The sequence below is a fragment of the Ornithorhynchus anatinus genome, chromosome 3 (genome assembly GCF_004115215.2).
Source record: "Ornithorhynchus anatinus isolate Pmale09 chromosome 3, mOrnAna1.pri.v4, whole genome shotgun sequence".
Taxonomy (NCBI): domain Eukaryota; kingdom Metazoa; phylum Chordata; class Mammalia; order Monotremata; family Ornithorhynchidae; genus Ornithorhynchus; species Ornithorhynchus anatinus.
The window spans coordinates 15,769,270-15,796,554 of record NC_041730.1 but is presented as its reverse complement, the minus strand read 5'-3'; the positions used below and the strand labels follow the sequence as shown (position 1 = coordinate 15,796,554).

The 27,285-nt window shown below is 56.2% G+C and overlaps 2 protein-coding genes across 2 annotated transcripts; both read right to left on the bottom strand.

Moving 5' to 3' along the window:
• Window positions 1-974: 974 nt before the first annotated feature.
• Window positions 975-15,568, bottom strand: LOC100088844 (solute carrier family 22 member 6-A). Its single transcript, XM_029061374.2, has 10 exons — window positions 14,230-15,568; window positions 11,470-11,573; window positions 11,052-11,206; window positions 8,333-8,501; window positions 7,881-8,004; window positions 6,835-6,950; window positions 5,379-5,593; window positions 3,217-3,325; window positions 1,676-1,879; window positions 975-1,553 (listed from the first exon to the last, which is right to left on the bottom strand). The coding sequence occupies exons 1-10, from the start codon at window positions 15,088-15,090 to the stop codon at window positions 1,466-1,468; spliced, it is 2,145 nt and encodes a 714-aa protein (XP_028917207.2). The 5' UTR covers window positions 15,091-15,568; the 3' UTR covers window positions 975-1,465.
• A 1,201-nt stretch (window positions 15,569-16,769) lies between these two features.
• On the bottom strand, window positions 16,770-26,231 carry SLC22A6 (solute carrier family 22 member 6). The gene is made up of 10 exons (XM_029059003.2): window positions 25,473-26,231; window positions 24,966-25,069; window positions 24,190-24,344; window positions 22,092-22,260; window positions 21,139-21,262; window positions 20,646-20,761; window positions 19,282-19,496; window positions 18,350-18,458; window positions 17,957-18,160; window positions 16,770-17,298 (listed from the first exon to the last, which is right to left on the bottom strand). The coding sequence occupies exons 1-10, from the start codon at window positions 25,863-25,865 to the stop codon at window positions 17,199-17,201; spliced, it is 1,689 nt and encodes a 562-aa protein (XP_028914836.1). The 5' UTR covers window positions 25,866-26,231; the 3' UTR covers window positions 16,770-17,198.
• Window positions 26,232-27,285: the final 1,054 nt, after the last annotated feature.

The window sequence follows — 27,285 nt, the reverse complement described above, 5'->3', positions numbered from 1 at the left end:
ACACCACTGGGGCGTCGACCCTGCCTTCGGCTCTCTGGGAAGGTCCTGGCGGGGAGGGTCTCCCCAGGGCGGGACGCCCCCTCGGGGCTGGACGGCCGCCCCTCTGGCCGGGGACGGGGGGCAGGGGTCGGGGTCGAGGGGTCGGTCCTCTCCCCGGACCTCTGTCTGAGAAGCAGCGTGGCTTTGCGGGCTTGGGAGTCCCAGGACGTGGGTTCTAATCCCGCCTCCTCCAACTGTCTGCTGGGTGACTTTGGGCAAGCCACTCACTTCTCTGGGCCTCAGTGACCTCATCTGGAAAATTTGGATTAAGACGGGGAGCCCCACGTGGGGCAAACTGATTACCTTGTATTTACCCCCAGGAGTTTAGAACAGTGCTCGGCACACAGTAAGCGCTTAACAGATACCATCCTTATTATCATTGGGGAGGGTGGGAAATGCGCCCCCGGAGCGGGGTCGGGCTGATCCCTGCCTGCTCAGGCCACCGGCATCCTGCCCCTCCGGCCCAGGGCGGCCGACCCCCTCCAACTCCTGAGCTCCCACTTGCCTCGGCCCGCGGGCCGCCTCCTCCAGGCAGGAGGCCGGGCGGGACCGGCTGGGGAGGGGAGTGGGAGGGCTCTGGGGCTTTGGGGCGGCGGCGGCGGCAGGAAGTTTATTATCGGAGGCCGCGGAGGCTGCTTGTTTACGGCTCGGCCCGGTGATGGATGGAGAACAATTGAGTTAGGGCCCGAGCGCAAGAGGAGGAGGAGGAGCCCAGCCTGGAGCCTCAGGACCCGACCGGCCGCAGCCAGCCAAGGGCTCCCCTCAACCCCCAGCCCGGGCACGACTCCCACTTCCCTGCCCGTCTGCCCTACCCCCGCCTTTTCCGGGGGGCGGGGGGGGGAAACTGAGGCCAGAGATGGATATGCGCGGGGCCCAAATCGCCTAGAGATTCAAGGGCAGGGAATCCGGAGCGGCGGCAAAGAGCAGAGACGAAATCGTCCTCATCCCCCACAGTGATTTATTGAACTCCCGCCAGGTGCGTGGCCCTGGTTCACTGGCAGGGAAACTGAGGATTCTCTGGTGGTGGGAAGGAAAGTGCCCTGAGGGCGACGGGGGTCACTCCCACTAAAGGCCGAAGCCGACCGGGGAAGAAAAAGTGAGTTTTATTCTGCCTCACATGTTGGATCCAAGGGGGATTTTTTTCTGGAGTATTTGTTAAGCGCTTACTATGTGCCAGGCACACGAGGAGGTGGGGGCATATTTCACAGAAACCTCCACAGATCATCATTCTCATCCTCCTGTCTCCTGGGAGAATGAAACTAGAGCATCCCAGGCACGGATGTAAATAGGGGAGGGGGGAGACTTGGAGCCCAGCACATCAGCGATGGAGTCAGGCACTGAACCCAGGTACCCTGGTTTCTGGTCCGGATTTTTGCTTCCCGGATCCCGTGTCCCGGTGCCCGAAACAAGTTCTCTGGACTCGGGGTCACTTGTGGGCACCGCCGTGTGGGTCCCTGGCTGGGGTCCGGAGAGAAATCTTCTGCCGGGGCTCGCCTTCTCCCAGCCGCCGGGCTCTGCGGGGTCAGAATGTGACTAGGGAGGGGGAAACCGAGGAAGGGAAAAAAAAGGGAAGAGGGGAGAGAAAAGGGGGCAGGGGGAGAGGGAGGAGAAAAAAGAGAGGCAGCTTGCTACCTACCCATTCTCCACTTCCTCCACGGTGTCCTTCAAGGGCTGGTTCCGGGTCTCTGGCAAGGCGAGGGCCACCAGGCCAGAGAGCACGGGGGTGGCCCCGTAGATGATGGGGGGCAGCAGGGGGGTCCTCTCACCCATCAGCTTCACCACGGGGGCCACGATGCCTCCCACCCGGGCCATGGTGCTGCCCACACCCAACCCCGTCTGCCTGCAAAGAGAGACACATCAGTCAGGTGGTCAATCGTATTTTTGAGCACTTACTGTTTGCAGGGCACTGTCCCAAGTGCTTGGGAGAGTAACACTAATAATAATGTTAGTATTAAGCGCTTACTATGTGCATAGCACTGTTCTAAGAGCTGAGGTAGATACAAGGGTTTCAGGTTGTCCCACGTTAGGCTCACAGTTAGTCCCCATTTTACAGATGAGGTAACTGAGTCACAGAGAAGTGAAGCGACTTGCCCACAGTCACACAGCTGGCAAGTGGCAGAGTCTGGATTCGAACCCATGACCTCTGACTCCCAAGCCCGGGCTCTTTCCACTGAGCCACGCTGCACAATGTAACAATATGACAGACCCATTCCCTGCTCACATGGGGACAAGAGGAGTCACCTAAACAACCAGGCCTGGGGCTCAGGCCTGGATTCTGCCCTATCCCCTCCAGACTCAATCCATCGATTATATTTGTTGGAAACGTGTCTACCAACTCTGTTACACTGTTCTACTGTATTCTCCCAAGTACTTAGAACAGTGATCTGCACACCATAAGCACTCAAAACATATGATTGATATTGAGTGCTTACTGGATACAGAAACCTGAATTAAGAGCTTGGGAGAATACAATATAACAGAGCTGGTAGAACGTTCCCTGCCCACAACAAGCCTAAAGTCTAGAGTGGCAGGTAGACAGTGATATAAATACAAAAACGATGGATATGGACATAAGTGCTTTGGAGCTGAGGGAGGGGTGATTAAAGAGGCGAGTACAAGAGTGAAGACTTCTCTGTTAAACCTCTCTCTCAGGCCCGCTTCACATCCCATCTCCTTCGCCCTTGTATTCTGAGTTCTTGCCTGGCTTTGCTGCTCCAGATTCAGCTCCTGGCCCTCTCCACCCCCGCCGCTCACTCTACCCCCACTATCTCTCTCCCAACTCCTCCCCTTTATTTTCTTATTAGCCCTCTTCCCCCAGCTCAGAGTCAGCCTAGCTCAGAGGACCCCTGCGCTGGCTACCAAAGGAACCTTAAAACAGTCTTGGTTTCCCTGACTTACCCCACACCTCAGACTTCCTCCCCTAACCAGAAAATGGCTCCAACCTGGCCCAGAGAAGATTTTCCGTGGCTTCGTCTGTGGACTGTGTTCAGCCCGATTACCTTGTGTCTACCTCTACGCTTAGTACAGTGCCTGGCACATGGTAAGAGCTTAATAAATGCCATGATTTCTTTTTTCCGGTCATCCAATGTGGACCTGACCTCACCCTCTTTTCCCTAGGCCAGTGCCAGCCCCTCCCCTCCCCTCTTCTCCCTTCCACACTCTCAGAGTTCTTTGTACCTGATGGCGGTGGGGTAGAGCTCCCCGGTGTACAGATAGATGCAGTTGAAGGAAGCCGCTAAGCAGCCTTTCCCCAGCACAGCCAGGGTGGTGCGCAGGGCCCGGAGCTCTGAGAGGGAGACAGAAAGAGAAACGGTGTGGTCCAGTGGCTAGAGCACGGGCCTGGGAGTCAGAGGACCCGGGCTCTAATTCCAGCTCCGCCACTTGTCTGCCGTGTGACCTTGGACAAGCCATTAATATCACTTCTCTGGGGCTCAGTTACCTCATCTGTCCCATGCGGGACGGGGACTGTGTCCAACCTGATTAGCTTATATCTACTCCAGTGCTTAGGACAGTGCCTGGCACATAGTAAGCGCTTAACAAATACCATAAAAAAAAAGAAACTGGAAGGTAGGCAGACAGGAGAGGCGGGGAGAGACCTGCGCCTTCATGACTGTATGTTCCCAGGCATTTTCTCTCCTCTGGTTTCAGCCCAGACCCCAGACCAAGTGGTATTTGTTAATGATAATTGTGGTATTACTGTGTGGTAGGCACTGTACTAAACACTGGGGTAGATACAAGCTAATCGGGTTGGAAACAGTCCCTGTTCAACGTGGGACTCACAGTCTCAATCCCCATTTTACAGATGAGGTAAATGAGGCCGAGAGAAGTGCAGTGACTTGCCCACAGTCACACAGCAGACAATTGGCAGAGTCAGGTTCAGAACCCATGACCTTCCGATTCAGCCTCCGCGCCTCCAGACTCCACATCCCTCTCACCCTTAGTCCTGTCCCTGACCCACTGACTGGGCTTCAAAGACCCAATCAGATTCCCTCTTTCCTTAGGCAACATCTTTCTCTGTCGTCCCTCCTTCTTCTTTGCTACCTCGACCTCCCTTGCTGCCGTCCTCAACAGCCAACGTGATTACCTAGTATCTACCCCAGTGCTTAGAACAGTGCTTGGCATATAATAAGCTCTTAACAAATGCCATTATTATTATTATTATTATTGATGCAAATAGGGGTACTGTCCCTCAGAAGTAAGCCACTGCCCCAGACCTAGTCTGGGCTGGGCTCTGCTAGAGTGGAAGCCAGGGCAGCAGGGTTTGAGTTGGCCCAAGTTAAAACCAGATCAAGCACTGGGGTAAATTCAAGGTAATCAGGTTGGACACAGTCCCTGTCCCATATGGAGCTCCCAGTTTTAATCCCCACTTTACAGACGAGAGAACAGAGGCACAAAGAAGTGAAGCGACTTGCCCAAAGTCACACAGACATGTGGCAGAGCTGGGATTAGAACCCATGTCCTCTCAATCCCAGGCCTGTGCTCTTTCCACTAGGCCATGTCCCTTCCAATAAAAACCATGATAATGATCATTATTATTATCGGTCTTGAGGATTGCTGGGAGCTGCAATCCCCGCATCCTATGGGGCAGCTGCACACATTCAGAAATGTGGCTCGTGTGGGAATGAGGCTGGGCCGGGCCCTGTCTGGCTTGGCTGAGGCTCATTTCTGGCTCAGAGCAGCCGGGCTGCCCGTCTGAGCCTCCTTCCCGATTCCCGAGGGACTTCAGGCTCAGCCCCATCAGGGTCAGTTTTGTGCTGGGCCAACCCTTCCCAGGTAACCTGGTGGAAAATAAAAGGGGTCAAAGAAGGCAGGAAGAGGAGAAAAAGGGAGGGGAAGGGAAAAAAAGGGCAAGAAGTGGGGAAGAGAAAGCACCCTTCTGTGCTGCTGACCTCACCAGTTCACTCTAGACTGTAGCTCGTGTGGGCAGGGATTGTATCTTTTTATTGATTTCTTGTACTCTCCCAAGCATTTAGTACAGTGCTCTGCACACAGTAGGTGTTCAGTAAATACACTTGACTGACTGACAACTCTAGCCAGCCGGACAGCCCTTCCATAGAGAGAGACGCACGAGAAGCGGCGAGCCCTAGTGGGTGGAGCAAGGACGTGGGAGTCCGAAGGACCTGGGTTCCAATCCCAGCTCCGCCATTTGTCTGCTGCTGTGTGACCCTGGGCAAGTCACTTCACTTCTCTGTGCCTCAATTACCTCACTGTAAAATGAGGATTAATACTGTCCTCATGCAGGACATGGATGGTGTCCAACCTGATTAGCTTGTATCGACCCCGGAGGGTCGGACAGAGATCGTCCAGTGTGAGGGACTACTTGCGGTGGATTGGCTCACCTTGGGGCACGAACAGGTTGGCCAAGATGGCCAGTCCTGCCAGCACGAGGGCAGCCACCTGAGTGCCCCTCCGGCCGGCCTGGCTCATGCCCAGGGTAGAGAGGAGCTTGGCAGGAATGTCCACGGAGCCGAAGAGCAGCTGCAGCAGGTGCACGGGCAGCCCGAAGCCCTGCAGGTCCATGGCAAGGCCATAGTAGGCGAAGCTGGTGGCAAACCTTCAGTGGTGGGGTGGGGGTGGGGGGGCGGGGAGACAATCAATCAATTAAACCATGGGATTTATCGTGCGCTTACTATGTGCGGAGCACTGTACTAAACGCTTCAGTAGGCCCCGGGCCAGCCCCAGAGCTGGATGAAATCTCTCTGCCTTGGGGTGCCTGGGTGGTAGCTGGGCCTTTGCTAGAGGAAGCAGCATGGCCTAGTGGAAGGAACGCAGACCTGGGATTCAGAGGTCCTGAGTTCCAATCCCACTCTGCCACTTGTCACCTGTGTGACCTTGGGCAAGTCATTTCACGTCTCTGTGCTTCAATTACCTCATCTGCAAAATGGGGATTCAATACCTGTTCTCCCTCCTACTTAGAATGTGAGCCCCATGTGGCAGGGGAGGTAACTGAGGCATAGAGAAGTGAAGCGACTTGTTTTGTTTTGTTGTCTGTCTCCCCGCTTCTAGACTGTGAGCCTGTTGTTGGATAGGGATTGTCTCTATCTGTTGCTGAATTGTACTTTCCAAGCGCTTAGTACAGTGCTCTGCACACAGTAAGCACTCAATAAGTACAATTGAATGAATGAATGTGGGACCCGATTATCTGGTAGCTACCCCAGGACGTAGTATGGTGCTTGGCACAATTACTATTATCAACAACAACAACAATAATAACTGTGGTATTTGTTAAGCGCTTACTATGTGCCTGGCACTGCTCTAATCACTGGGGTGGATACGAGCAAATAAGGTTGGACACAGTCCCCATCCCACATAGGGCTTACAGACTTAATCCCCATTTTACAGATGAGGTAACTGAGGCACAAAGAAGTGCCCAAGGTCACAGAGCAGACGAGTGGCAGAGCAGAGACTAGAACGCAGGTCCTTCTGTGCTCAGGCCTGTGCTCTATTCCCTAGGCAACGCTGCTTTTCTTATGTCACTTAGTTTCCCCGTATTTCAGTCTCCCCACCTGTAAAATGAGGTTAAATCCGGGCGACATCACAAGGATGTTGTGAGAGCCATATAGAAGAGCAGTTAGGGAATAAATGCACTCTGGAAAGTCTGGGTGAGCTTATTCATTCATTCTTTCATTCAATTGTATTTCTTGAGCTGTTATTATGTGCAGAGCACTTTTAGAGGCTGTTCCTGGAGGACCCGTGCAAAACCACCCACTCCCCTTCGGTAGCCAACCCCTGGTGGAGCCGGGACCTCCCTGGGGCCCCCCCACTGTCTGCCCTGGGAGGGTTCCCCGAACCTACCAGACCACGGCCAGACAGCACGAGATGTGACGCACGGCCGGTGTGCGCACCAGATCCCAGGGGGTGACGGGGGTCTGGGCGAGGGCCAGCTCCTTCTGCAGGTGGGCCTGCAGGACCTGGGCCAGAGACCAGAAGGTGCCAGGTTTTGCCACCCAACCAAGGCCCAGCTGCCAGCTCATCCAGCCACTCCTCAATCTATTGGCTCTCCCCCAGTGCTGGGCACAGAATAGGTACTTAACACATCCCACAGTCGTTTCGATCATTCTCAGGCAGAAGAGCTGGCTAGCATCCGGAACTCGCTGAGACTCTGGCCGGTGGTTCGGCCAGTAGGCCCATCGCGCTTGTGAGGCCCCAGTGGGGGACTGGGCCGCCCGCCTTGTGGCAGTCAGAGCCCCCTGGCCCTTGGCTCCCTGGCACTGCTCCTCCAACACCCCCGGGGCCAGGCAACACAGGAGGGACAGACGAGGGTGGGAGGGAAAGAGAGGGACCAGAGACTGAAGGCTTAGTCCAATATCACCTTGCCCCGGAGGCTGGAGGCCGACCACAGCCTCTTGGTACTGGGGCCTAAGGTGGCAGTTTTGACCTGGGCTCTTTGGGCAGCTGAGAGCAGCGGCCCCCACTCTCCTCTCCGCCTCCCCACCCCCAACCCAGGGCATCAGTCTCATCAGAGGGGCCAGAGTCCGGTATGCCCCGAGGTTTCTCCTGCTCAGGTGCAAGTCCACTCTCTCTCTCTCTCTCCCCTCCCCCCTTCTGAGTTTGGCTCCTTCCACCTTTTCCCCACTGATCCGGGAGACCCTCTTCAGTACCTGGAATGAAGGCTCAGTCCAATGTCTTCTTGCCCTGGAAGCTAGAGGCTGATCAGAGCCTCTTGGCATCGGGCCATAAGGTAGCAGTTTAGACCCGCTACTGGGCCCTGGGCAGCCGGGAGCAGTGTCCCCCATCCCCCCCAGGCATCAGTCCCATCAGTGGGGCCAGAGTCCAGTCTGCCCTGATGTTCCCCCTGCTCCCTGGGCTCAGGCGCAAGTGTGGTCTGTCTCTCTCCTCACCTCCTCGTTGAGCTCGTCACCTCTGGCCTTTTCCCCGTTGATCCGGGCGACCCTCTTCAGCACCCGGACGGCCTCCTGGGGCCTCCCCGCCAGGACCAGCCAGCGCGCCGACTCAGCAAACCACCTGGCCAGGGACAGGAAAAACCCCCACAGGGGAGCCCAACCCCGAGGGCCACCACACCCCCACTTCCACTTCTGTCCCCCGACTTTGAGAGGAAACTTCTCCCCTCACCCAGTGTCAGCCGAAGGTGGGTTGGGGGAGACAGTGGTGTGCCAGCCACAAGGACGACCCCAGGCCGAACTGTCTCCTGCCTTGGAGCAGCTCTGGTTGAGGCCCGGGGTCCGTCCTGAGCTTGAACCTTGCGCGCCTGCCCCCTCCTCACCCTACCTGCCCGCCCACCCCCTCCCCTTACATCCAGGCATGAGGCATACACCCTGCTTCATGCACCTACCAGGAGTAGAAGAAGAAGATGAAAAAAGGCAGGGAGATGGCAAGCTGGAGCCAGCGCCAGTTGGGGAAGGCGTATGCCAGGCCAGGGAGGAGGATCTGCCCCAGGGTAGCCGAGTAGCCGGTCAGCACCCCGGTGATGGTGCGGGTCCGGGTGGGCGCCCACTCCAAGACTGGAAAGGAACGTATTTGGGTCCCCACGCCCCCTCTCTGCCTCATCCAGCTGCCCCTCCCCGACTCCCCTCGGGCCCCCATCTCTTTCCTGGGCTCCCCTGTTCCTGGAATTCCTCCTTCCTTCCTTCCTGCCTCCCTCAATGCCTTCTTCTTCCACCTCCGTGTGTCTGTAAATCCCACGCTGCCCCGTGGGCCTAGAACTGCTTCCCACTGACCATCTGACGAGCTACTTCCTGGGCCTTTTTTGGAGCCTTTATTCAATCAACCAATGATATTTACTGAGGGCTTAATGTGTGTGGAGCATTCTAGGAAGCGCTTGGGACAACAGAGTTGGTAGACACATTCCCTCCCTACAACAAGTTTGCAGTCTAGAGGGGAGGCAGCTATTAAACTGTTATGGTTATATACCTGAGGGCTATGGGTTGAGGACGGGATGAATACCGAGCGCTTAAAGTGTAGAGATCCAAGTTCATAAATGATAGAGAAGGGAAAGGGAGTCGGGAAATGAGGATTTAGTTGGGGGATGCCTCTCGGAGATGGGATTTTAATAAGGCTTTGAAGGTGGGGAGAGGGGTGATCTGTTATATATGAAGGGGGAGTTTCAGGCAAAGGGGTCAGAGGGGAGATAGATTCATTCATTCAGGAGATCGAGGTACAGCGAGTGATGTTAGAGGATCGAAGTGTGCGTGCTGGGTTGTAGTAGGAAGTCAGCGAGGTGAGGCAGGAGGGGGCAAGGTGATTGAATACCTCCACTATACCTAGGGCTGCTGTAGCCAGAAGACAAAGAAGCAGCTGACCCAAGCCACTTCCTTGGAGGGCATGGGGGCACCTGCCAGGGACCTGCAGGATTAAGCGGGAGGGATATGTAGATAGTGGCCTAGGTGTCTCTGTGCCCTGGGCAGGGGGCACACCCGGTGATGGTCTTCCTCCACCCTGGTCCCACCAGAATCTTAATCCTTTTTTTTAAAATGGTGTTTGTTAAGCGCTTACTATGTGCCAGGCACTGTTCTAAGCGCTGGGGTAGATACAAGGTAATCAGGTTGGACACGGTCCCTGTCCCACATGGGGCTCACAGACTTCATCCCCATTTTAGTGATGAGGTAACTCCTTCCCCAACTCCCTGGTCATGGTGGGAGTCCTTCTCCAGCCTTCCCCTGCCCTCTTTCTCCTTGCATACTTGGGCATGTCACTTGACTTCTCGGTTCCCTCATCTGTAAAATGGGGATGAATACCATAAGCCCCACTTGGGACACGGACTGTGTCCAACCTGATTAGCTTGAATTTACCTCAGTGCTTATTCAAGTGCCCGGCACATCGTAAGCGCTTAACAAACCATAAAAAAGGGCTTCATGAGGGAGCAGAATTGATTCTCTGCCTCTGAACCCCTTTGTCTTCCATCATATTGTCCCTCAATTTTCCATGCTATCTTCCCCTCTCCCACCTCAGGACAGGGACATAGTGGGAGAGCCCTGGAGTGGGTGGCAGGTGCCTATTAGTAGACCAAGATTCTGCCACCCCTTCCACCCCAGCCCACCCCTTCTCTGTCCTGCTCACCCTGCAGGCATTTGCTAACATCCAGACACTGGGGAGTTAATAGGCCCCAGAGGGGAGCCCGGGCACTTGGCCTTCCTGGATGAGAACCAGCGGCCTGGAGAGAAGCAGGGGAAACAATTAAGCCGATTGGTGTGAGCCGGGATGATGGGGGTGAGCCCTGAGAGGGGAACAGGCGGGTGTTTACGGAAACCCGAGAGGCAGCTCCCTCCCTCCCTGTCCTGTGTCCGAGGCCCAGCCTAGCCCCGGGGTAAGAAATCCCATGGAGCCAAAACAGAATTTGTTCCTGCGCTTGAGTGACAGCATTCCAGGCTGTGGGTCTGGGGAAAGAGAGAGGAGGAGCGGGAGGTAGGGGTGAAGGCGGGTGGGGGGGATGCGGGGAGGAGGGTGAGAGGGGCAGGAATGGGGGACTACAGGCAGGACAAAGGGGTGCTTAGTCTCTGGAATGGAAGCTCGCTGCGGGCAAGGCAATGGGTCTATTTACTGTTGTATCACACTCTCCCAAGCTATGAGTTCAGTGCTCCACACATGGTAAGTACTCAATAAGTACGACTGAATGAAGTTAGGGGAGTGATTCTGGGCTGGGGGACTGAGTGGCCATTGTAGGTGACACATATCCAAGGAGAAGCAGGGTGGCTTAATGGAGAGGGCACGGGCCTGGGAGTCAGAGGACCTGGGTTCTAATCCCTGCTTCGCCACTTGTCTCCCATGTGACCTTGGGCAAGTCAATTAATTTCTCTGTACCTCAGTTCCCTCATCCGTAAAATGGGGAGCCCCGCGTGGGTCATGGACTGTGTACCTTGTACCTACCCCAGCGCTTAGAACAATGCCTGGCATGTAGTAAGCGCTTAACAAATACCATCAAAAAGCAAAAGGAGATTTTGTGGGCTTGGTGATTACAGGGAGAGGAGAGGGAAGTAAGATATAGCTCAGAAGGGTGGAGAAGGTGGGATGGGTGGGGGCCGGGGGGAAATGGAGAGAGGGTGGGGGGTCTTTACCGAGCGAGATGCAGTTGAGGACGATCCCGGAGAGCGCCATCCCGACGAGAAAGCGGAGGGCGCAGTAGGTGGAGAAGCCAGGGGAGAAGGCCATGGAAGTTCCCGCCACACCCAGCTGCAGGTAGGACCAGCTGAGCAGGGCCTTACGCCCAAACCTGGGGACCCCCGGAGGCAGGCTGGTCACAGGGGACCCCCTGGGAGGAGGGACCAGCTCCCCGGGTTTGGAGCTGGGACGGGCAAGGGGCAAACAGGGGGCCGGAGGGTTGAGGACGGGCGTGAGCCAAGGCGGAGAGGATGGGGGCTGTGTTGAGTCGCTGCGGTGGCTAGAGCCCCGGGGGTGGGACGCCTGGGTCCTATCCCGGCTCCGCTCCCCCCTGGCCGTAACATGTACACCTGCTTCCTTCCAAGGAGACCGCACCTGTCCGCGAAGCTCCCGAAGAGCAGGGCGCCCACCAGCACCCCTGCCATGTAAATGGACTGGGCCATCTGGGTCAGAGTCCACGAGTCACACACCAGGTCCCACTGAAGAGGAGAGACACAGCGGGGCAAGGACCCACAGTCAGTGGGGGAGATTGGGGTTGGAGGGGGTCCCTCAGTCAGGGCAGGAGGCCATGGGTGGCATCAGCCCAGCTGGGACCCTTTCTAGGGGCTGAGCAGAGCCAGAGACCCTACCCCTCACAATTGTTGGGGAAGAACTGTGTTTTGGGCATAGCTGCCAGTCGCACTGCCAGCCTCTCTCTCTCTCTGTGTGGAATTTGTTAAGTGCTCACTATGTGCCAGGTGCCGTTCTAAGTGCTGGGGTAGATCCAAGTTAATCGGGTTGGATACAGTCCATGTCCCCCCAGGGTCTCACTGCCTTAATCCCCATTTTACAGATGGGGGACCTGAGGTACAGAGAAGTGAAGTGTTTTGCCAAAGGGCCCACAGCAGATGAGTGGCAGAGCTGGGATTAAAACCCGGGTCCTTCTGACTCCCAGGCCTGTGCTCCATCCATTAGACTACGCTGCTTCTCTCGATCCCTGCCTCACCATCTTGGGATGCTCTTTCCTGTCCCTGATCAGAGTCTCTGAAGATGCTTCCCTGGAGTTGGCCATGAGGGGATGGGTGGAGGGGAGGGTGAATTTGGGCCTCAGAAAAGTTCTGGCGGACTGCCTTTTCAGAGGATGCTGCTTCTCAGAGGAAAGAGCATGGGCCTGGGAGTCAGAGGACCTGGGTTCTAATCCCAGCTCTACCACGTGCCTGCTGTGTGAACTTGGCCAAGTCACTTCACTACTCTGGGCCCTGTGGGACACCAGCCAGAGGCCTCATGTGGGACCTGATTATCTTGTATCTAACCCAGCACTTAGTACAGTGCTTAGTACATAGTAAATGCTTAACAAATACTACAATTACTATTATGTATTATTATAAGTTTGCTTGTCAGCTCACCATGTGCCAGGCTGCAGTCATCAATCACTGGTATTCACTTAGCGCTTACTCTACTAAGTGCTTGGGAGAGGACAGTATATTAGAGCTGGGAATCACGATCCCTGACCACAAGGAGCTTACCATCTAAATAAATTAGAGAGAGGAAAAATGGCAGGGTATAAAGTGTATACCTAAATACTGTGGGGCTGAAGATGGGGTGGATAACAAGTGCTGATAGGGTCCAGATCCAAGTGCATAGGTGACATAGAAGGGAGAGGGAGTTGGGGAATTAGGCTTAGTCGGGAAGCCCTCTCAGAGATGTGATTTTAGGAGAGCTTTAAGGGTGGGGAGAGTGACGGACTGTTGGATATGAAGAGGGAGGGAGTTCCAGGCCGGAGGGAGGACCTCTGTGTCGGAGGTGGGATAATATGAGATCGAGCTGCAGAGGTTAAGTTGGTATTAGAGGAGTGGAGGATGTGGGCTGGGTTGTAGTAGGAGATCAGCGAGGTTAGGTAGGAGGAGGAGGGAGCTGGTTGGTCTCTGCCCAACCGTCCACACAGGGACCATTCTCACTTTGTGACCTCCAGCCACCCCTGGCTCCTGGCCTCTCCTTCCAGATCCTGCTAACCCTCCTCTCCTCCTTCACTGGGGTCCCCAAATTTGGGCAGAAGCGTCCCCTGTTCTGCTGGGGCAAACTGCAGGTGGGAGAGGAAGGGCACATCATGGCCTCCTCCTCATCCCTCTCTCCCTCCCTCCCAATCTTCCACTCTGGTTGCACAGGCCTGAGTCCTCAGATCCTCTGGAGGGAAAAGCCTCCCAGGAGTGAAGGTGGCATGGCTGGGGTGGAGCAGAAGCCACCCAGGGAGAGTGGGGGAAGGGACGGGCTGGAGGAGAAGGCTGGGGAGGTGTGGGAAACAACGAGCGCTTTGGAGGAGAGAGTGGGGCGGGGAGGAGCTTGGAGGGCTACAAGGAAATAATGGGGGCGGTGGGGGGAAATGGACCAACAAGAGGAGAGGGATGGAGAGAGGCCTGAGGACTAGGGGGATGTTGGGAGCTGGGGGCCGGGGAGGGGGGATGTTGAGGGGGCATCACCAGGAGGAAAACCCAAGACAGGCTGGATAAGGTGGGCAGAAGCAACAAGTCACGACAATTAGCTTGCTGGAGGGTCAGGTGGCCAGAGTTGGCTGGATGGCTGAAAGGATTTATCGGGACTTGAGAGTGAGGAAGGGGGAGGAGAAGCAGTAACGTGGCCTGGAGGATAGAACTCGGGCCTAGGAGTCAGAAGGACCTGGGTTCTAATCCTGGCTCCTCCACTCATCTGCTGTGTGACCTTGAGCAAATAATTTCTCTGCCTCAGTTGTCTTGTCTTAGCCGTCGAGTCGTCTCCGACCCACAGCAGTTACCTCATCTGTAAAATGGCAGTTAAGACTGCGAGCCCCATGTGGGACTTTCATTAATTCAAACATTTGATTATATTTATTGAGTGCTTACTGTGTGCAAAGCATTGTACTAAGCGCTTGGGAAAGTACAATATGACAACAAATAGACACATTCCCTGCCCACAACAAGCTTATGATCTAGAGAGGGAGACAAACATGAATATAAGTGTTGGACAGGGACTTTGTCTAACCCCGTTATCTTGTATCTACCCCAGCGCTTAGTACAGTGACTGTCATAAATACCATCAGAAAAAAAAAGGGAGAAAGGAGGAAGATGTCCCAGGGCCACCCCTGAGTGGCCCAGCTGCCTCCGAGCCCGGGCTTCCTGTTACCTCCGTGACGATGGTCTCCGCGAACTCGCTGCGGTCGTAGGTCCAGCCGTGGCGGCAGGGCTCGGTGGCGGCGTTGGTGGTCCCATTGGCGGTCGTGCCGTTGTCGGGCTCCAGGAGCTGCCACTGAGGGTGGGAGAACTGGAAGCAGCTCTCTGGCCTCTGGCTGGTGTCCAGCGGGACCCAGACCCTGAGCAGGGCCTCGGCCGTCCAGTTGCCTGCCGGGGTCCCAGGGGGAGGAAGGTGGGGCCGGCAGTGGTGCCGAGGGACGGCGGCCGAGAAGTTCTGCAGGAGGTTGTGGGAGGCTGTGAGCAGCACCGGGGCCACCAGGGCGGCCATGTGCACCCACTGGAAGCGCCCCAGGCCACCGAGCCTCTCCAGGACCTCCGCGAAAGTCATGGCGTCCGGCAGGGCCACCCCCCCAAACCCCACCCCCGGGCCGGGTGGGAAGCGGCCGTCTGGGCCCGAGAGTGCTCCGTGTGGAAATGCGGGTCTTGCGTGTTCGCGTGAGCCCAGCCCCAGACCCGGAGGGGGGCTCCAGGCCCCGCCATCCGATCCTCCCTGCCGTTGGAGGCAGGAAACGCCGGAGCTGTGGGAGGGGGGTCGGGGGGCGGCCCACTGCTGCGCCGCTTCGTCCAGCTGCAGGGGCAAGAGGGCCGGCCCTCCTCCCCTCTCCCCCCGGCTGACCCCCACCTCCTGAAGCTTCCGTGGGGGGAACCAAAGGAGAGTCCTCCGGAGGAGACGGAGCGGGGAAGAGGGCCCAGAGGCTCGGGCCTGGACGGCAGGGCGGGCCCCGGCCGGAGCGGAGCCTGGACAGGGGGCAGTGAGGGATCGGTTTGGGGAGGGGGGGATGTTTCTAATCATCTTGACTGGGTTAAACTGTTAGCGGGGCTCTGGGGGGGGACTAGTCGGCCAGGAGGAGGTGGGGGAAGGTCCAAATCAGAGGAAAGGGCAATGGTGGCAAGGGGATTTTAGCAAGAGGAAGGCAGCTGAGCTGGCAACTGCCGTGGGTTGGTGGGCTTGGGCTGCTGCCATCCCGGGGGGACCCTTGGTGTGATGCCGGCCTCCGCCCCATCAGGAGAAGCAGATGTAACCCCTTAATGAAGTAAACCTGGACAGAGCAGGGCTTGTACCCCTCCCCAGGGGCCCCAGGAAGACAGGATAGACTGGAAGCTCCTTGCGGGCCAGGGCTGGGCCTTTTCTTTCTATCAATTCCAGTGCTCTGCCCCCAGGAAGAGCTCAGTCAATGCTGCTGAGAGGGATAAGACCCAGCAAAAGGAGGTTAATTGAGTGCTTGGCACACCATAAGCACTCAATAAATACCACAGTGAATGAATAATAATAATAACTGTGGTATTTGTTATGCGCTCACTATGTGCCAGGCACTGTACTCAGCTCTAGGGTGGATTCAAGGAAATCGGATCGGACACAGCCCCTGTCCCGCATGGGGTTCACAGTCTCAATCCCCATTTTACAGATGAGGTAACTGAGGCCCGGAGAAGTGAAGTGACTTGTCCAAGGTCACGCATCAGACAAGTGGCAGATCCGGGATTAGAACCCATGACCTTCTGCCTCCCAGGCCCGTGCTCTATCCTCTACGCCATGTTGCTCCTCAGGAGAGGACTTTTAACTAGGTAATTGGATCTTCTCTTCGCCTCCTCAGGTTCCCATCTTGTGGGGGTAGACTCTAGACTGTAAGCCTGTTGTGGGCAAAAACAACTCTCTTCTATCGTACTCTCCCGAGCACTTAGTTCAGTACAGAGTAGGCGCTCAGTAAACACAATTGATTGATCGATTGGATAACAACCCCTCCCTGATTCCCTGTTTCCAGCTTAGGAGAAAAGGTCAGTCTTTTAAGAAGGAAAGGAGGAAAAAGTGAGAGGGTTTGGGGGAAGTTGGAGCTCTCCAAAAACTTAGTACAGTGAGCTACATATAGTAAGTGCTTAATAAACATAATTACTACTATTATCAGGGGCTGGGGCTAGAGGAGGCAGGCTGGGGTTGGGTGAGCAGAAAAAAAGGAAAAATGGAATTTGCTTTTTGGTTATGGTGTTTGTTAAGTGCTTACTATGTCCCTGGCATTGTACTGAGCGCTAGGATGGGTACAAGAAATTTATCAGATTGGGCACAGTTTCATAATGTTCTTATAATGCTCAGAGGAGGCTCAGATTCCCTGGTTCTGCTCTAGTCACCAAGCCAACACGGCCTGTCTCTGGCAGCATGCAAGATACTAATCTTGGGTCTGTTGAAGGAGGGATAATGGGGAAGAGATTACACTTGCAGCAGAAAGGGTGGTGGTTAGCTCCCAGAAAGAACTGAGGGTGAGGAGGGAAATGATGCAGTCCTGGAAGAAGAGGGCAATACCCATCCTTGGGGAATTGTTCACACAGTCCTGGTAGGGGGCAGAAGGTTGAACTTGAAGACCGCTTGATACCCAACCTAGGGATTAAATAAACCCATTTAGCTGCCATCATTTGGCCAAATCTCCCCTCCTATCAGCTTCCTTTCACTTCCCAGGGGGAGGGCAGTCCATTAGAGATTGGGAGGGCATGATCAAATCTTTTAATGTCAGAAATCTGGGAGGAGGAAGAGGAAAGGGGAATCTACCAGAGAGGCGGAGGGAGGGAGGATGAGGGGAAAGGAGGGAAGAAAGAGGGGGAGGGGGAAAGGTTAGAAAATGTGGGGTATCTGAGAAGGAGGGGAAAAGACAATGGGGATAAGGGAAGAGAAGACAGAAATAGAGCGGGGAGGAAGAGGAAAGAGGTTAGGGAGAAGGGGATGGTTTGTCCCAGTCTTTGTTGCTTTTTCCATTCCATAGTTGGGCAGACCCAGCCCTACTGCAGGTCCTTCTTCATGCAGGTCCTCCCAAGGCTCAGTCCTCCCTGGCCATGACCAGCTAGGCGCCACGGGGCCTTCACCTCCTCTTGCCTCGGTCAGGACCCCAGACCCGAAGTCCGGCTCTCCGGCCCTCCTCAGATCCCGAACTTTCCCTGCTCAGGGGTCTTGAGGGGGATTGCCTGCAGCTGCTCCTGTTGCTGCTGCTGCCGCCGTCGCCGTCCGCCCTTCCTCCTCCTGCAGCAGAGGGAGGACGGTGAGCGACCCTGGGCCGGGCCTGCAGGCCCCTGATACTGATCTTTAAAGCCATCTGTCACCTTGCCCCCTCCTACCTCACCTTTCTACCCTCGTACTACACCCCAGCCCCACACACTTCACTCCTCTAATGCCAACCTTCTCACCGTACCTCAATCTCATCTATCTTGCTGCCGACCTCTCGCCCATGTCCTACCTCTGGCCTGGAATGCTCTCCCTCCTCAAATCTGCCAGACAATGACTCTATCCCCCTTCCAAACTGTATTGAAGGCACATCTCCTCCAAGAGGGCTTCCTGACTAAGCCCTCCTTTCCTCTTCTCCCACTCCCTTCTGTGTCACCCTAACTCTCTTTATGCATCGCCTCCTCTCAGCCTCACAGCCCTTATGGACATATCTATCATTTATTTCTATTAATGTCTGTCTGCCCCTCTTGACTGTAAGCTCGTTGTAGACAGGGAATGCATCGGTTTTTCTACTGTACTCTCCCGACTGCTTAGTACAGTGCTCTGCATAGAGTAAGCGCTCAATAAATACGATTGAATAAATGCATGAGCAATCTCCCGGCAGCCCCGCAGCCGGGCAGGGTGGGCTCAAGGTTGCCAGGGGGTTTGGGGCAGGACAGAGCAAGGCAGGACTCACCCACTCTCCATCTCCTCCATGGTGTCGGGCAGCGGCACGTTGAGCGTCTCCGGTAGGAAGAAGGTGGCGATGCCAGCCACGATGGGGACGGTCCCATAGATGACCAAGGGCAAGGAGGGGTAGAGCTCTCCGGCCATGCTCACCAGCGGAGACACGATGCCGCCCACTCGGGCCGTGGTGCTGCCTACGCCCAGGCCCGTCTGCCTGTAGCGCCCAGGTGAAGGTGTGGGGAAGATGACAGTGCCAGACTGGAGGCCTCTCTGGGCTGCTAGGGGGCACCGGGGCAGCAGGCCGGTTTCCCGCCCCTGCGCCAGCCAATCCCCGTCCACTATCTTCTCTCCCCACCCAATCACGTTCTTCGCCCCACCACGTTCCTCGGCGCACACTCCTTACCGGATGACGGTGGGATAGAGCTCTCCGGTGTAGAGGAAGGCACAGCTGAAGGAGGCGGCCAGACAGCCCTTCCCCAGCACGGCCAGGAACGTCCTCAAGTTCATCAGGGCTGAGCTCCGTGACGAGGACGAGGAGGGGGAAGTCAAGGCCCATCTCCTCCGTGAGGCCTTCCCAGACTAAACCCCACTCTTCCTCATTTTCCACTCCCTTCTACGTCACCCTGACTTGCTCCCTTTCCTCTCCCCCTGCACCCAGCCCCGCAACACTTAGGTATACTTCTGTCATTTTATTTGTTTGTTTTGATGTCATTCATTCATTCATTCATTCATTCATTCATTCATTCATTCAATCAATCATATTGAGCACTTACTGTATGCAGAGCACTCTACTAAATGCTTGGAAAGTACAGTTCTGTCTCCCCCCACCCCCCATGATTGTGAACTGTTTGTGGGCAGGGAATGTCACAGTTTATTGTTGTACTGTACTTTTCCAAGCATTTAGTACAGTGCTCTGCACACAGTATGCGCACTTAATAAATACAATTGAATGAATGAATGAATGACCTTACAGAGTCTGTGAGTGTCAGGGATGGAGGAAGGGGAGCCAAGCCCAGGCTCATCACCAGTGTAGCATCGTCCACCCTGCCTTAATAATAATTGTGGGATTTGTTGAGCATTTACTATTCATTCATTCAATCATATTTTTGAGCGCTTACCGTATGCAAAGCACTGTACTGAGCACTTGGGAGAGGGGCCAGGTACTGTACTAAGTGCTGGAATAGATACAGTTGGACACCCTCTAAAGGTCTGATCCTGCCTCCATGCATAGCCCCTTCAGGCACGGAGCGGGGGCTGGCCTCTCCGGGGCCTGGCCTCTCCATGGTCCGGCCCTATGGGTGGAGGAGAAGAGGGACGGCTCCTGGGGACGCTCACCTTTGGGCACGAACATGTTGGCCAGAATGGAGACCCCAGCCAGCAGTAGCGAGGCCATCTGGGCGGTGCGGCGGCCCATGTAGTTGGTGACCAGGAAGCTCACCAGCTTGGCCGGCAGATCCACGGCTCCGAAGATTATCTGGACCAGGTAGATGCTGACCCCAAAGTTCTGCAAGTCCATGACCAGGCCGTAGTAGGCAAAGCTGGTGGCAAACCTGCATGGGGGAGCACGCAGAGGGTGACAGGGGGAGATGGGAGCTTGGCCTCAGGAGAGGCAGGCAGGATGGCACGACTCTGGCCCCATCTCAGCCATCTACCCGATGAACTTCAGCAAGCTGGGACTCTCCAGCCTTCAGATTCCTCCAGGATGAGGTCGGGGGTGGGGAGAGGTTGGAGGTCATGGGATTGACCCAGTGCTGACCCGGGGGCTCCTTAGTAGGGTGAATGGGGGCTTAGAGAAGGAAATATAGGCAAAAGAGGACCCCAGAAACCTGCTTTAGGCACAGAGTGCTGGCTCTCTCTACTCCTCCCGTGTTCTCCTCAGAGTCAAGGAAAAACACTACAAGAGTTTGTCCTAGCTGCCTTCTGGAGCAGGTTTGTGAGCCTTTCTATGAGCCTTTGGCCCCTGTCTGATTTCATGCATGGTCTCATCTCTCTAGCATCCATTTGGCCATCTCTTCCCTTCCCAACCAGCCAGCCGGCCTCCAGGCCACCTGTCTCTCCTCCTCTAGGCTGTGTGCTTCTTGTGGGCAGGGAATGTGTCTGTTGTTGTATTGCATTCTCCCAAGGGCCTAGCACAGTGCTCTGCACACAGAAGGCACTCAATAAATACAGTTGAATGAATGAATGAATGAATGAATGAATGAGGGACTTCAGGCAGACTCCAGGGGTAGAACCCTCTGGGAGCTATTGCTGCTTCTCTGGACTACAGGCTTCTTGTGGGCAGGGAATGTGTCTGTTATATTGTACTCTCTGTGCTTAGTACAGCACTCAGCATATAGTAAGCACTCAATAAATATCATTGTCTGGAAATAGTAATAGTAGTAATGATACTTGTCAAGCGCTTACTATATGACGAGCACTGTTCTAAGCACTGGGGTAGATACAAGATAATCGGGTTGGATACAGCCCCTGTCCCTCACGGGGCTCATACTCTTAATCCCCATTTTACAGGCGAGGTAACTGAGGCCCAGAGAAATGAAGTGATTTGCCCAAGGTCACACAGCAGATATGTGGCAGAGCCGGGATTAGAACCCAGGTCCTTGTGACTCCCAGGCCCGTGCTCTATCTTCCCCTGCCACCCAATCCATGCCACTGCCTCCCCCCACCCAACCCTTGCCCTGCTCCCCCAGCTCAGTGCTTACCACACCAGGGAGAGGCAGATAAAGATCTTTCGGAGTTGGGGTACCCTCACCAGCTCCAGAGTGCTGTGTTTGGCCTTGTTCATGGACAGTTCCTTCTGCAAGCTGGCCTGCAATACCTTGAGATGGGCGATGGGACGGGGGGAAAGGAGGGGGTTCCGTTCCACTGAGGGTATGTAACCCCCCTCCTCCACCTCCCCTGTCCCTCCGCACCCCGAACCTCAAATAGGCTCACTCTGGCTATGGCAGAGAGCTTCACCTCACTCTCCCCTCTTATGCCAGAGCCAGTAAAACCGAAGTTCAGATGGGAACAGGACCGGTCCAAGGGTCAGTGGCGGAGCCAGGAGTAAGACCCAAGAGCCTGGCCTCCCAGGTCTCACCCTCCTGGCTCCTTCTGGGGCCGGGCTTTGGCCCAGGAAGGCAGTAAGTAGTCGTAGTTGGCTGGGTTGGGAGAATGCCTGTGGAGGGGTAAGGATTGTGGCCAGGCGGGGTTCACCTCAATGCTCAGCTTTTCCCCTTCTTCCCTCTTCCCGTTAATCCGGGCCACCTTCCGCAAGATCTTCAAGGTCAGGTCCAACCTCCCCCCTGAGGCGTGCCAGCGGGCCGATTCGATGAAGAACCTTCAGGGTGGGAAAGGGAACCCAGCCTCAGGGAAATGGAGTCCCCACCACCACCCCCCTGCCCCTCCAGTGGGCCTCAGGCCTTGACCTTCTCGGGCTCTGCCATCTGACTGGGCAGATTAATAGGTGACAGTAACATCTGGTTTACACGTGTGTGCACACGTGTGTTTGTGTGAATATGAGAGAGAGACGTCTTACTGCTCCGCTAAGGATCACCCTGGGCCATCTCTAGACTGTAAGCTCCTTGTGGACAGGGGATGTATCTACCAACTCTGTTGTATTCTCCCAAGCGCTTAGTTCAGTGCTCTGCACACAGTCTGCTCAGTAAATACCGCTGACTGATTGGGTCCTACTCCGGCATCCTTCCTTGGCCCGCTCCACTGTGGAACCTGTCCTCCTACCTCCCACAGAGGTCCGTCCCCTCCCGAGAATAAGCGTGGAAAACACATTTTAGGGATGTGAAGGGAACAGGGGTCTCATGGATGCAGATTTCCGCTCTTGGCAGGAAGTGGACGGGAAGCCGGTGAATTTGGAGGGATCGGATGAAGGGGCCAAGATGGCAGGGAGAGCCGGCCCTTTGGAGCTCAGACCCCCGGCCCCTGAAGAGAGCAGGAGTGGGGAGAGGAAGGAGCAAGGAAGAGTGGGAAGTGGGGTTGCGAGCAAGGAAAAGGAGGGAGGACCAGCCTTGCTTTAAAAATCTGGCCCTTCTGGAACCCGGCTCAAGCGGACCTCTGAACTCCGCGGGGCTGGAGTCTCCTTTCCCAAGGTTTACCAGTCTCCCCTCCCCACGGATGAGGGCTGGCGGGGCTGGGTCCTGGGGGTCACTTACCAGGAGTAGAAGAAGAAGGCATAGAAGGGTAAGGAGACCAGCAGCTGCAGCCAGCGCCAGGGCCGGACGGCGTAGGCCAGGCCCACCAGGAGGAACTGGCCCAGGCTGTAGGAGTAGCTGATCACGGTCCCCATGACCGCTCTCCTGTGCACAGGCGTCCACTCCAGATCTGGGGGAGGAAACCGAGGCGGCTTCTTGGGTCTCAGGTGAAACACGTGAGATCGGGCTTTACCCGCCTCTTTAAGAGACTCCCCCAAAGCCTGCTTCCAAGTCCCAGTGGTGGGCTGAGCCCCAGTGTTATTCCTCAGCTGTCCCTTGGGTCTAGGGGTCCTTAGCAGAGGGTTTGCCTTCTCCAACTGACCCATCCCAGCCGCCCTCCACCCTCCCCCACCAGTCTCCTACCCTCCCACTGCCTCGCCTCCCTACTCCTCCAGGACCACCTGGCATGGCCCCCGCCTCTCAGAACCCCTCCCTTCTTTAGGTCTCGCTTCTGACAACCCTTCCTTTGACGTATAGAGCACGGGACCTGGGTTCTAATGCCAGCTCTGCCACTTGTCTGCTGTGTGACCTTGGACAAGTCACTTCACTTCTCTGGGCTTCAGTGACCTCTGGAAAATGGGGATTGAGACTGTGAGTCCTATGTGGGACAGGGACTGTGTCCAACCCAATTTACTTGTGTCCACCCCAATGCTCAGTACAGTTCCTGGCTTTTAGGAAGTGCTTAACGAATACCACAGTTATTATCTCTCTCTCCCCCTTGGTAATTCGTCCTCCATGTCCACTCCTTACTTGAGGCCTTCCTTTCCCCTCCAGCAGCAATCAGTCAGTCCCATTCCAGTAGTGGGAACTGGTGGGTGGGGCAGAGCTTGATGGCAGTAGGCTAGCAACAGGAAAAATAGCTTCCCGTACCCAGGCGGATTGGCACCCTCTAGACTGTAAGCTCATTGAGTGCAGGAAGCATGCCTACCAACTCTGCTTTATGGTACTCTCCCAAGCGCTTAGTAAAGTGCTCTCTGCACACCGTAAGCACTCACTCAGTACCACTGATTGATTGACACTCTGCTGGAACCATTCCCAGGGTCCAGCAGGACTACCCAGCCCACCGTGGAGAGCGGGACTCTCTCTTAAGGATCGAGGCCGTTGCTTCAGGGCTCCGGCTACACTCCCTTCCCTGTAGATGACCGGAAATTTTGTCCCCTCCTCTCCAGCCACTGGCGGATTTGAGCTGGACCAAACCTCAGAGGAGTGTGGACCCCTGCTAAGCTGGGCCTTTGATAGTCCTGGGATTCACTTTAGGCTGTGGGGTGTGGCCAAGCCCGCAACACTGTCCCAGCATGTGTCATCGGGTCAATAGTGCAAGCATGGAGAAGTCACATGACCACAACGCCCATGGCTAGGAAGGATCAAAGTGGGCACCTCGACCTCTCGAGCCCAACCAGGCCCGGTGTAAGGCTCCAGAACGGGGGCCGGCCCTGGGGAAAGCTCCTGTCTCCCCCTCTAGACTGTAAGCTCGTTGTGGGCAGGGAATGTTTCTGTTATATTGTACTCTCCCAAGTGCTAAGTACTGTGTTCTGCACACAGTCAGCATTCAGTAAATACTATTGATTGACTGGGCTGGCTGCCTCTTCTTCCTTTGGCTGCCAGGCAGGCCGGGGCAATGACACCGGGCATAAAGGGATGAATTGAGCTGGTGTATTTGGAGAACTCAGGGTGAACTCTCCTAACTGAATGTCCTCTAAAAATAATAATGACAGTGGTATTTGTTAAGCACTTGCTATGTGCTGAGCACTGAATTAAGCACCGGGCTAGGGACAAGTTAATCAGGTCAGGCACAGTCCTTATCCCACACAGGGCTCACAGTCTAAATAGGAGGGAGAACAGGTATTGAACTCCCCTTTTACAGGTAAAGAAACTGACTCCCAGGCCATCTGTAAAATGGGGATTAAGACTGAGAGCCCCATGCTGGACAAGGACTTTTACAGAATCAATGATCTTGAATCTACCCTGGTGCTTAGTAGAGTGCCTGGCACATAGTGAGAGCGTAACAAATGTCAAAAAATGAAAACAAACCAAAAAAACCCTCTGGGGTCCCACTCACTGAGCGTCATGGAGTTGAGTGCGATGCTTGCCAGTGACATGCCCGTGAGGAAGCGGAAGATGCAGTATGTAGCTAAGTTGGGGGAGAAAGCAGAGCAGGTCCCCGAAACTGCCGTCTGCAGGTAACCCCAGATCAGCACCTTTCTCCTGCCCAACCTGGGGAGAAAAGGGACAGGGGAGGGGACTTGGGTCTCCGGATTCCTCCCGCCTTCAGCAACACTTCCCCTAATCAGGCATCAATTCACAGTCAATCAGAAGTACAGTGCTTGGTGCCTAGTAAGCGCTTAACCGACATCCTAATTATTATTATTAGTGGTAGTATAAACTATAGACTGGAAGCTCTTTGTGGGTGGGGAACATAGCTCCCAACTCTGTTATATTGTACTCTCCCAACCACTTTGAACATTGGTCTGAAGGTAGTAAGTGCTCGGTAAATACCACTGATCTTTATCGAGTGCCCACTGAGAGCTTGGAAAAGTACAAAAGCAGCCAGAGACAGGATTCCTGCCCTCAAAGAGCTTCTAGTCTGGCTCCCTCAGACTTTACTGCTCCTCAATTCCACTTTCACCTTGCAGGATCTCAACGCGCCCCCCAGGGTAGGAACCTCCCCCACTGCCTCCCCTCTGACACCCACACTCCCCCCTCCAGACGCCCCCCCCAAAGACACACTCTCTCTTTCTGTGTCTCTCCCTCCCCCCGCAATCCCCCCCGGCTCCACAGTTGCTCAGAGAAGTGTGGGCCCATTGCTTCCCCTTTCGGGTCACAAAGGGTACTGACCTGTCTGCCAGGTTCCCAAACACCACAGCGCCAAGCAACACCCCGGCCATGTACAAGGACTGACCCAGCTGGCGCAGGGCCCTGTGGCTGCACACAAGGTCCCACTGCGGGGAGAAGTGGAGAGGAGCGGGGAGAGAGGATGGCAAAGCGATGGCCGGAGGACATTAGGGAGAAGGAGAAGAGGCTGAGGGTGGGGGGCCCAGGCAACCCGGAGCTAGGAGACAGAATCCCCATGCCAAGAATCGGTGAGCGTAGGGGGAGCCGGGGAAAAGGCCTCAGGGAACTGCTGAAATTCTCAGGGAGGGAAAGGGCCGCCTTCCCTAGAAGAGAAGTGGGAGGAGGAGAACGGTCACCTTTCCTCACTCCCAGCTCGGGCTCGGACCATGAAAGACTGTGGCTGCAGCCAGCATCACCGAGGAAAGGTGATGAGGCCCCTGGAGGCCGCATTACACTAGCCGGGGCCCCGGGGGGTCCTGCGTGGCCTGCCCCGCCACCCCAGCCGCCTACCTCAGTCACGATGGTGGAGGGGAACATGCTGCGGTCGTAGGCCCAGCCGTCGGGGCAGGGCTCGGTGGCCAGGCCGGCGTCCCCGCTGACGTTGGTCAGCAGCAGCCCCCACTGTGGCTCGCGGAACCGACGGCACGACTCCGGCTTCCCTTGGTCGTCCCAGGGCACCCAGGCCCGCAGCTGGGCCTCGGCGTCCGGCCCGTCCGGCCCATCCGGCCCGCTCAGGTTGGCACCGGGGAGGAACCAGCAGCGGTGGGGTGGGACGGCTGCCGTGAAGTTCTGCAGGGTGTTGTGGGAGGCCAGCAAGAGCACCGGCAGGATGACCAGAGTGGCTTGGATCCACTGGAAGCGGCCCGTCCCTCCCACCCGCTCTAAGAGTTCGGCGAAGGCCATGGGGCCGGAGGTGGAGGTGCGACGTCGGAGGTGGGTGTCGGGCTGGGGACCACGTGGCCCGAGGGGCCTCCCGCTCCCTCCGGCCCTCCGAGTGGGGAGTGCCCTCGCGGAACTTGCCCCTCGGAGGTAGGGAGGGAGAGACCGGGCTCCTCTTTGGACGTCGCAACCGCCCCGACTCTCCCTCCGGAGGGAACCGGGTCCTTCTCCACAGGTGGGGCAAGCACCCCGGCAGGGGCAGGCCGGCCTTTTGACCCCTTGGGAGTGCCTGGGCCTGGAGGCTCCCTCACCCACTTCCCCTGACGCCGGGCCTCGGTCGCTGGGATTCGGGAAGGATCTGCAGCCTCCCAGCCCCTTACAGGTTTTATAAGGTCGCATCCACCGGAATGAGTTAAAGTTTTACTCTGCGTCGGTGGGATTAACCCACTGGGGAAAGCGTGGGGAGTGGCGTTTTCTCTCACCGGGCGCTGCTCGCTAGCTGGACCTAAGCCAGGTGAGCAGCCCTGGCCCGGAGGCCCGGGGCCTCCGGCCGGAGTATCTTTCTCGGATCCTGTGGGGTCCCCTAGGCTCGCCACTCCTCCTCCCCTCAACCCCCCACCTCCCCGCCCCAGGGACAGGATTTGGAAGGGAGCCATTTGGCGATACTGGGAGCCAAAATGGGGGATTTGTGACTTGGCCGGCAAGTGGGGATGCAGTGAGGCAGCCAGGTTTCAGCTGGGCCCTCCCGGGCATCCACGGGGCACCCCCACTCACTGGGCAGATGTTTTGGATGGGGCACATCCCTCGGCCGGGACAAGCTGGGGGATGGGGTGATTGTTCCCATTCTTTCCTTCCCTGCCCTGGGTCCCTAGCTCTCTATGACCCCTCCACTCTTCAACAGCCCTGCCACCTCCAAATCTCCCCCACTTCGCCCCCAAGGCTGCTCACTTCAGTCTGGCACTCAGCAGCTTGCTTTCTTTAGGGCCTGAGACTGAGGTACTCTGAGGACTGGCCCCAGCTGAGGGTCACTGACCACGTATTAGGTCAGAGTTGACAAGGAGCAGAGGAGCTGGTACTCAGCAGCGGGGCCAGAGAGTGGGAGCAGGGAGACGCCCTGGGACTCTCGACTCGGGTCCGTCAAGGCCCTGGGGGACCAGGCTAGACTGAGGGACTGGAGGCACCGAGAGTGGCTAAGGGAGGAGGCCCAGCCGACCAGTTCGGACCCCGTCGGTTCCCCCTGCTCCCCCGTGCTCTCCTTCTGCTCCCCACGAGTAGACTGGATCTGGAAGCCTCTACCAAAACTTGGGGGGATGCTTGTTTGAATATCCCACAAAGGCTTCTGGGGGACCGGGCAAAGCGGGATGGAAAAATTGTCTGGAGTGGCCATCTTGGTTTCTTCTGAGCTTGTCTAATGATAATAATAGTAATAAGGATGGTATTTGTT

Coding starts and splice junctions, on each gene's coding strand:
- LOC100088844 (XM_029061374.2), bottom strand. CDS start 15,090: ATGATTAGAAACATCCCCCCCTCCCCAAACCGATCCCTCACTGCCCCC. Junction 6,951..7,880: donor GTGACGAGCTCAACGAGGAG/GTGAGGAGAGAG, acceptor TCTCTGGCCCAG/GTCCTGCAGGCCCACCTGCA. Junction 5,594..6,834: donor TGCTGTCTGGCCGTGGTCTG/GTAGGTTCGGGG, acceptor CCACCACTGAAG/GTTTGCCACCAGCTTCGCCT.
- SLC22A6 (XM_029059003.2), bottom strand. CDS start 25,865: ATGGCCTTCGCCGAACTCTTAGAGCGGGTGGGAGGGACGGGCCGCTTC. Junction 25,070..25,472: donor CCTCCACCATCGTGACTGAG/GTAGGCGGCTGG, acceptor TTCTCCCCGCAG/TGGGACCTTGTGTGCAGCCA. Junction 22,261..24,189: donor ACTCAACTCCATGACGCTCA/GTGAGTGGGACC, acceptor TTCCTCCCCCAG/ATCTGGAGTGGACGCCTGTG.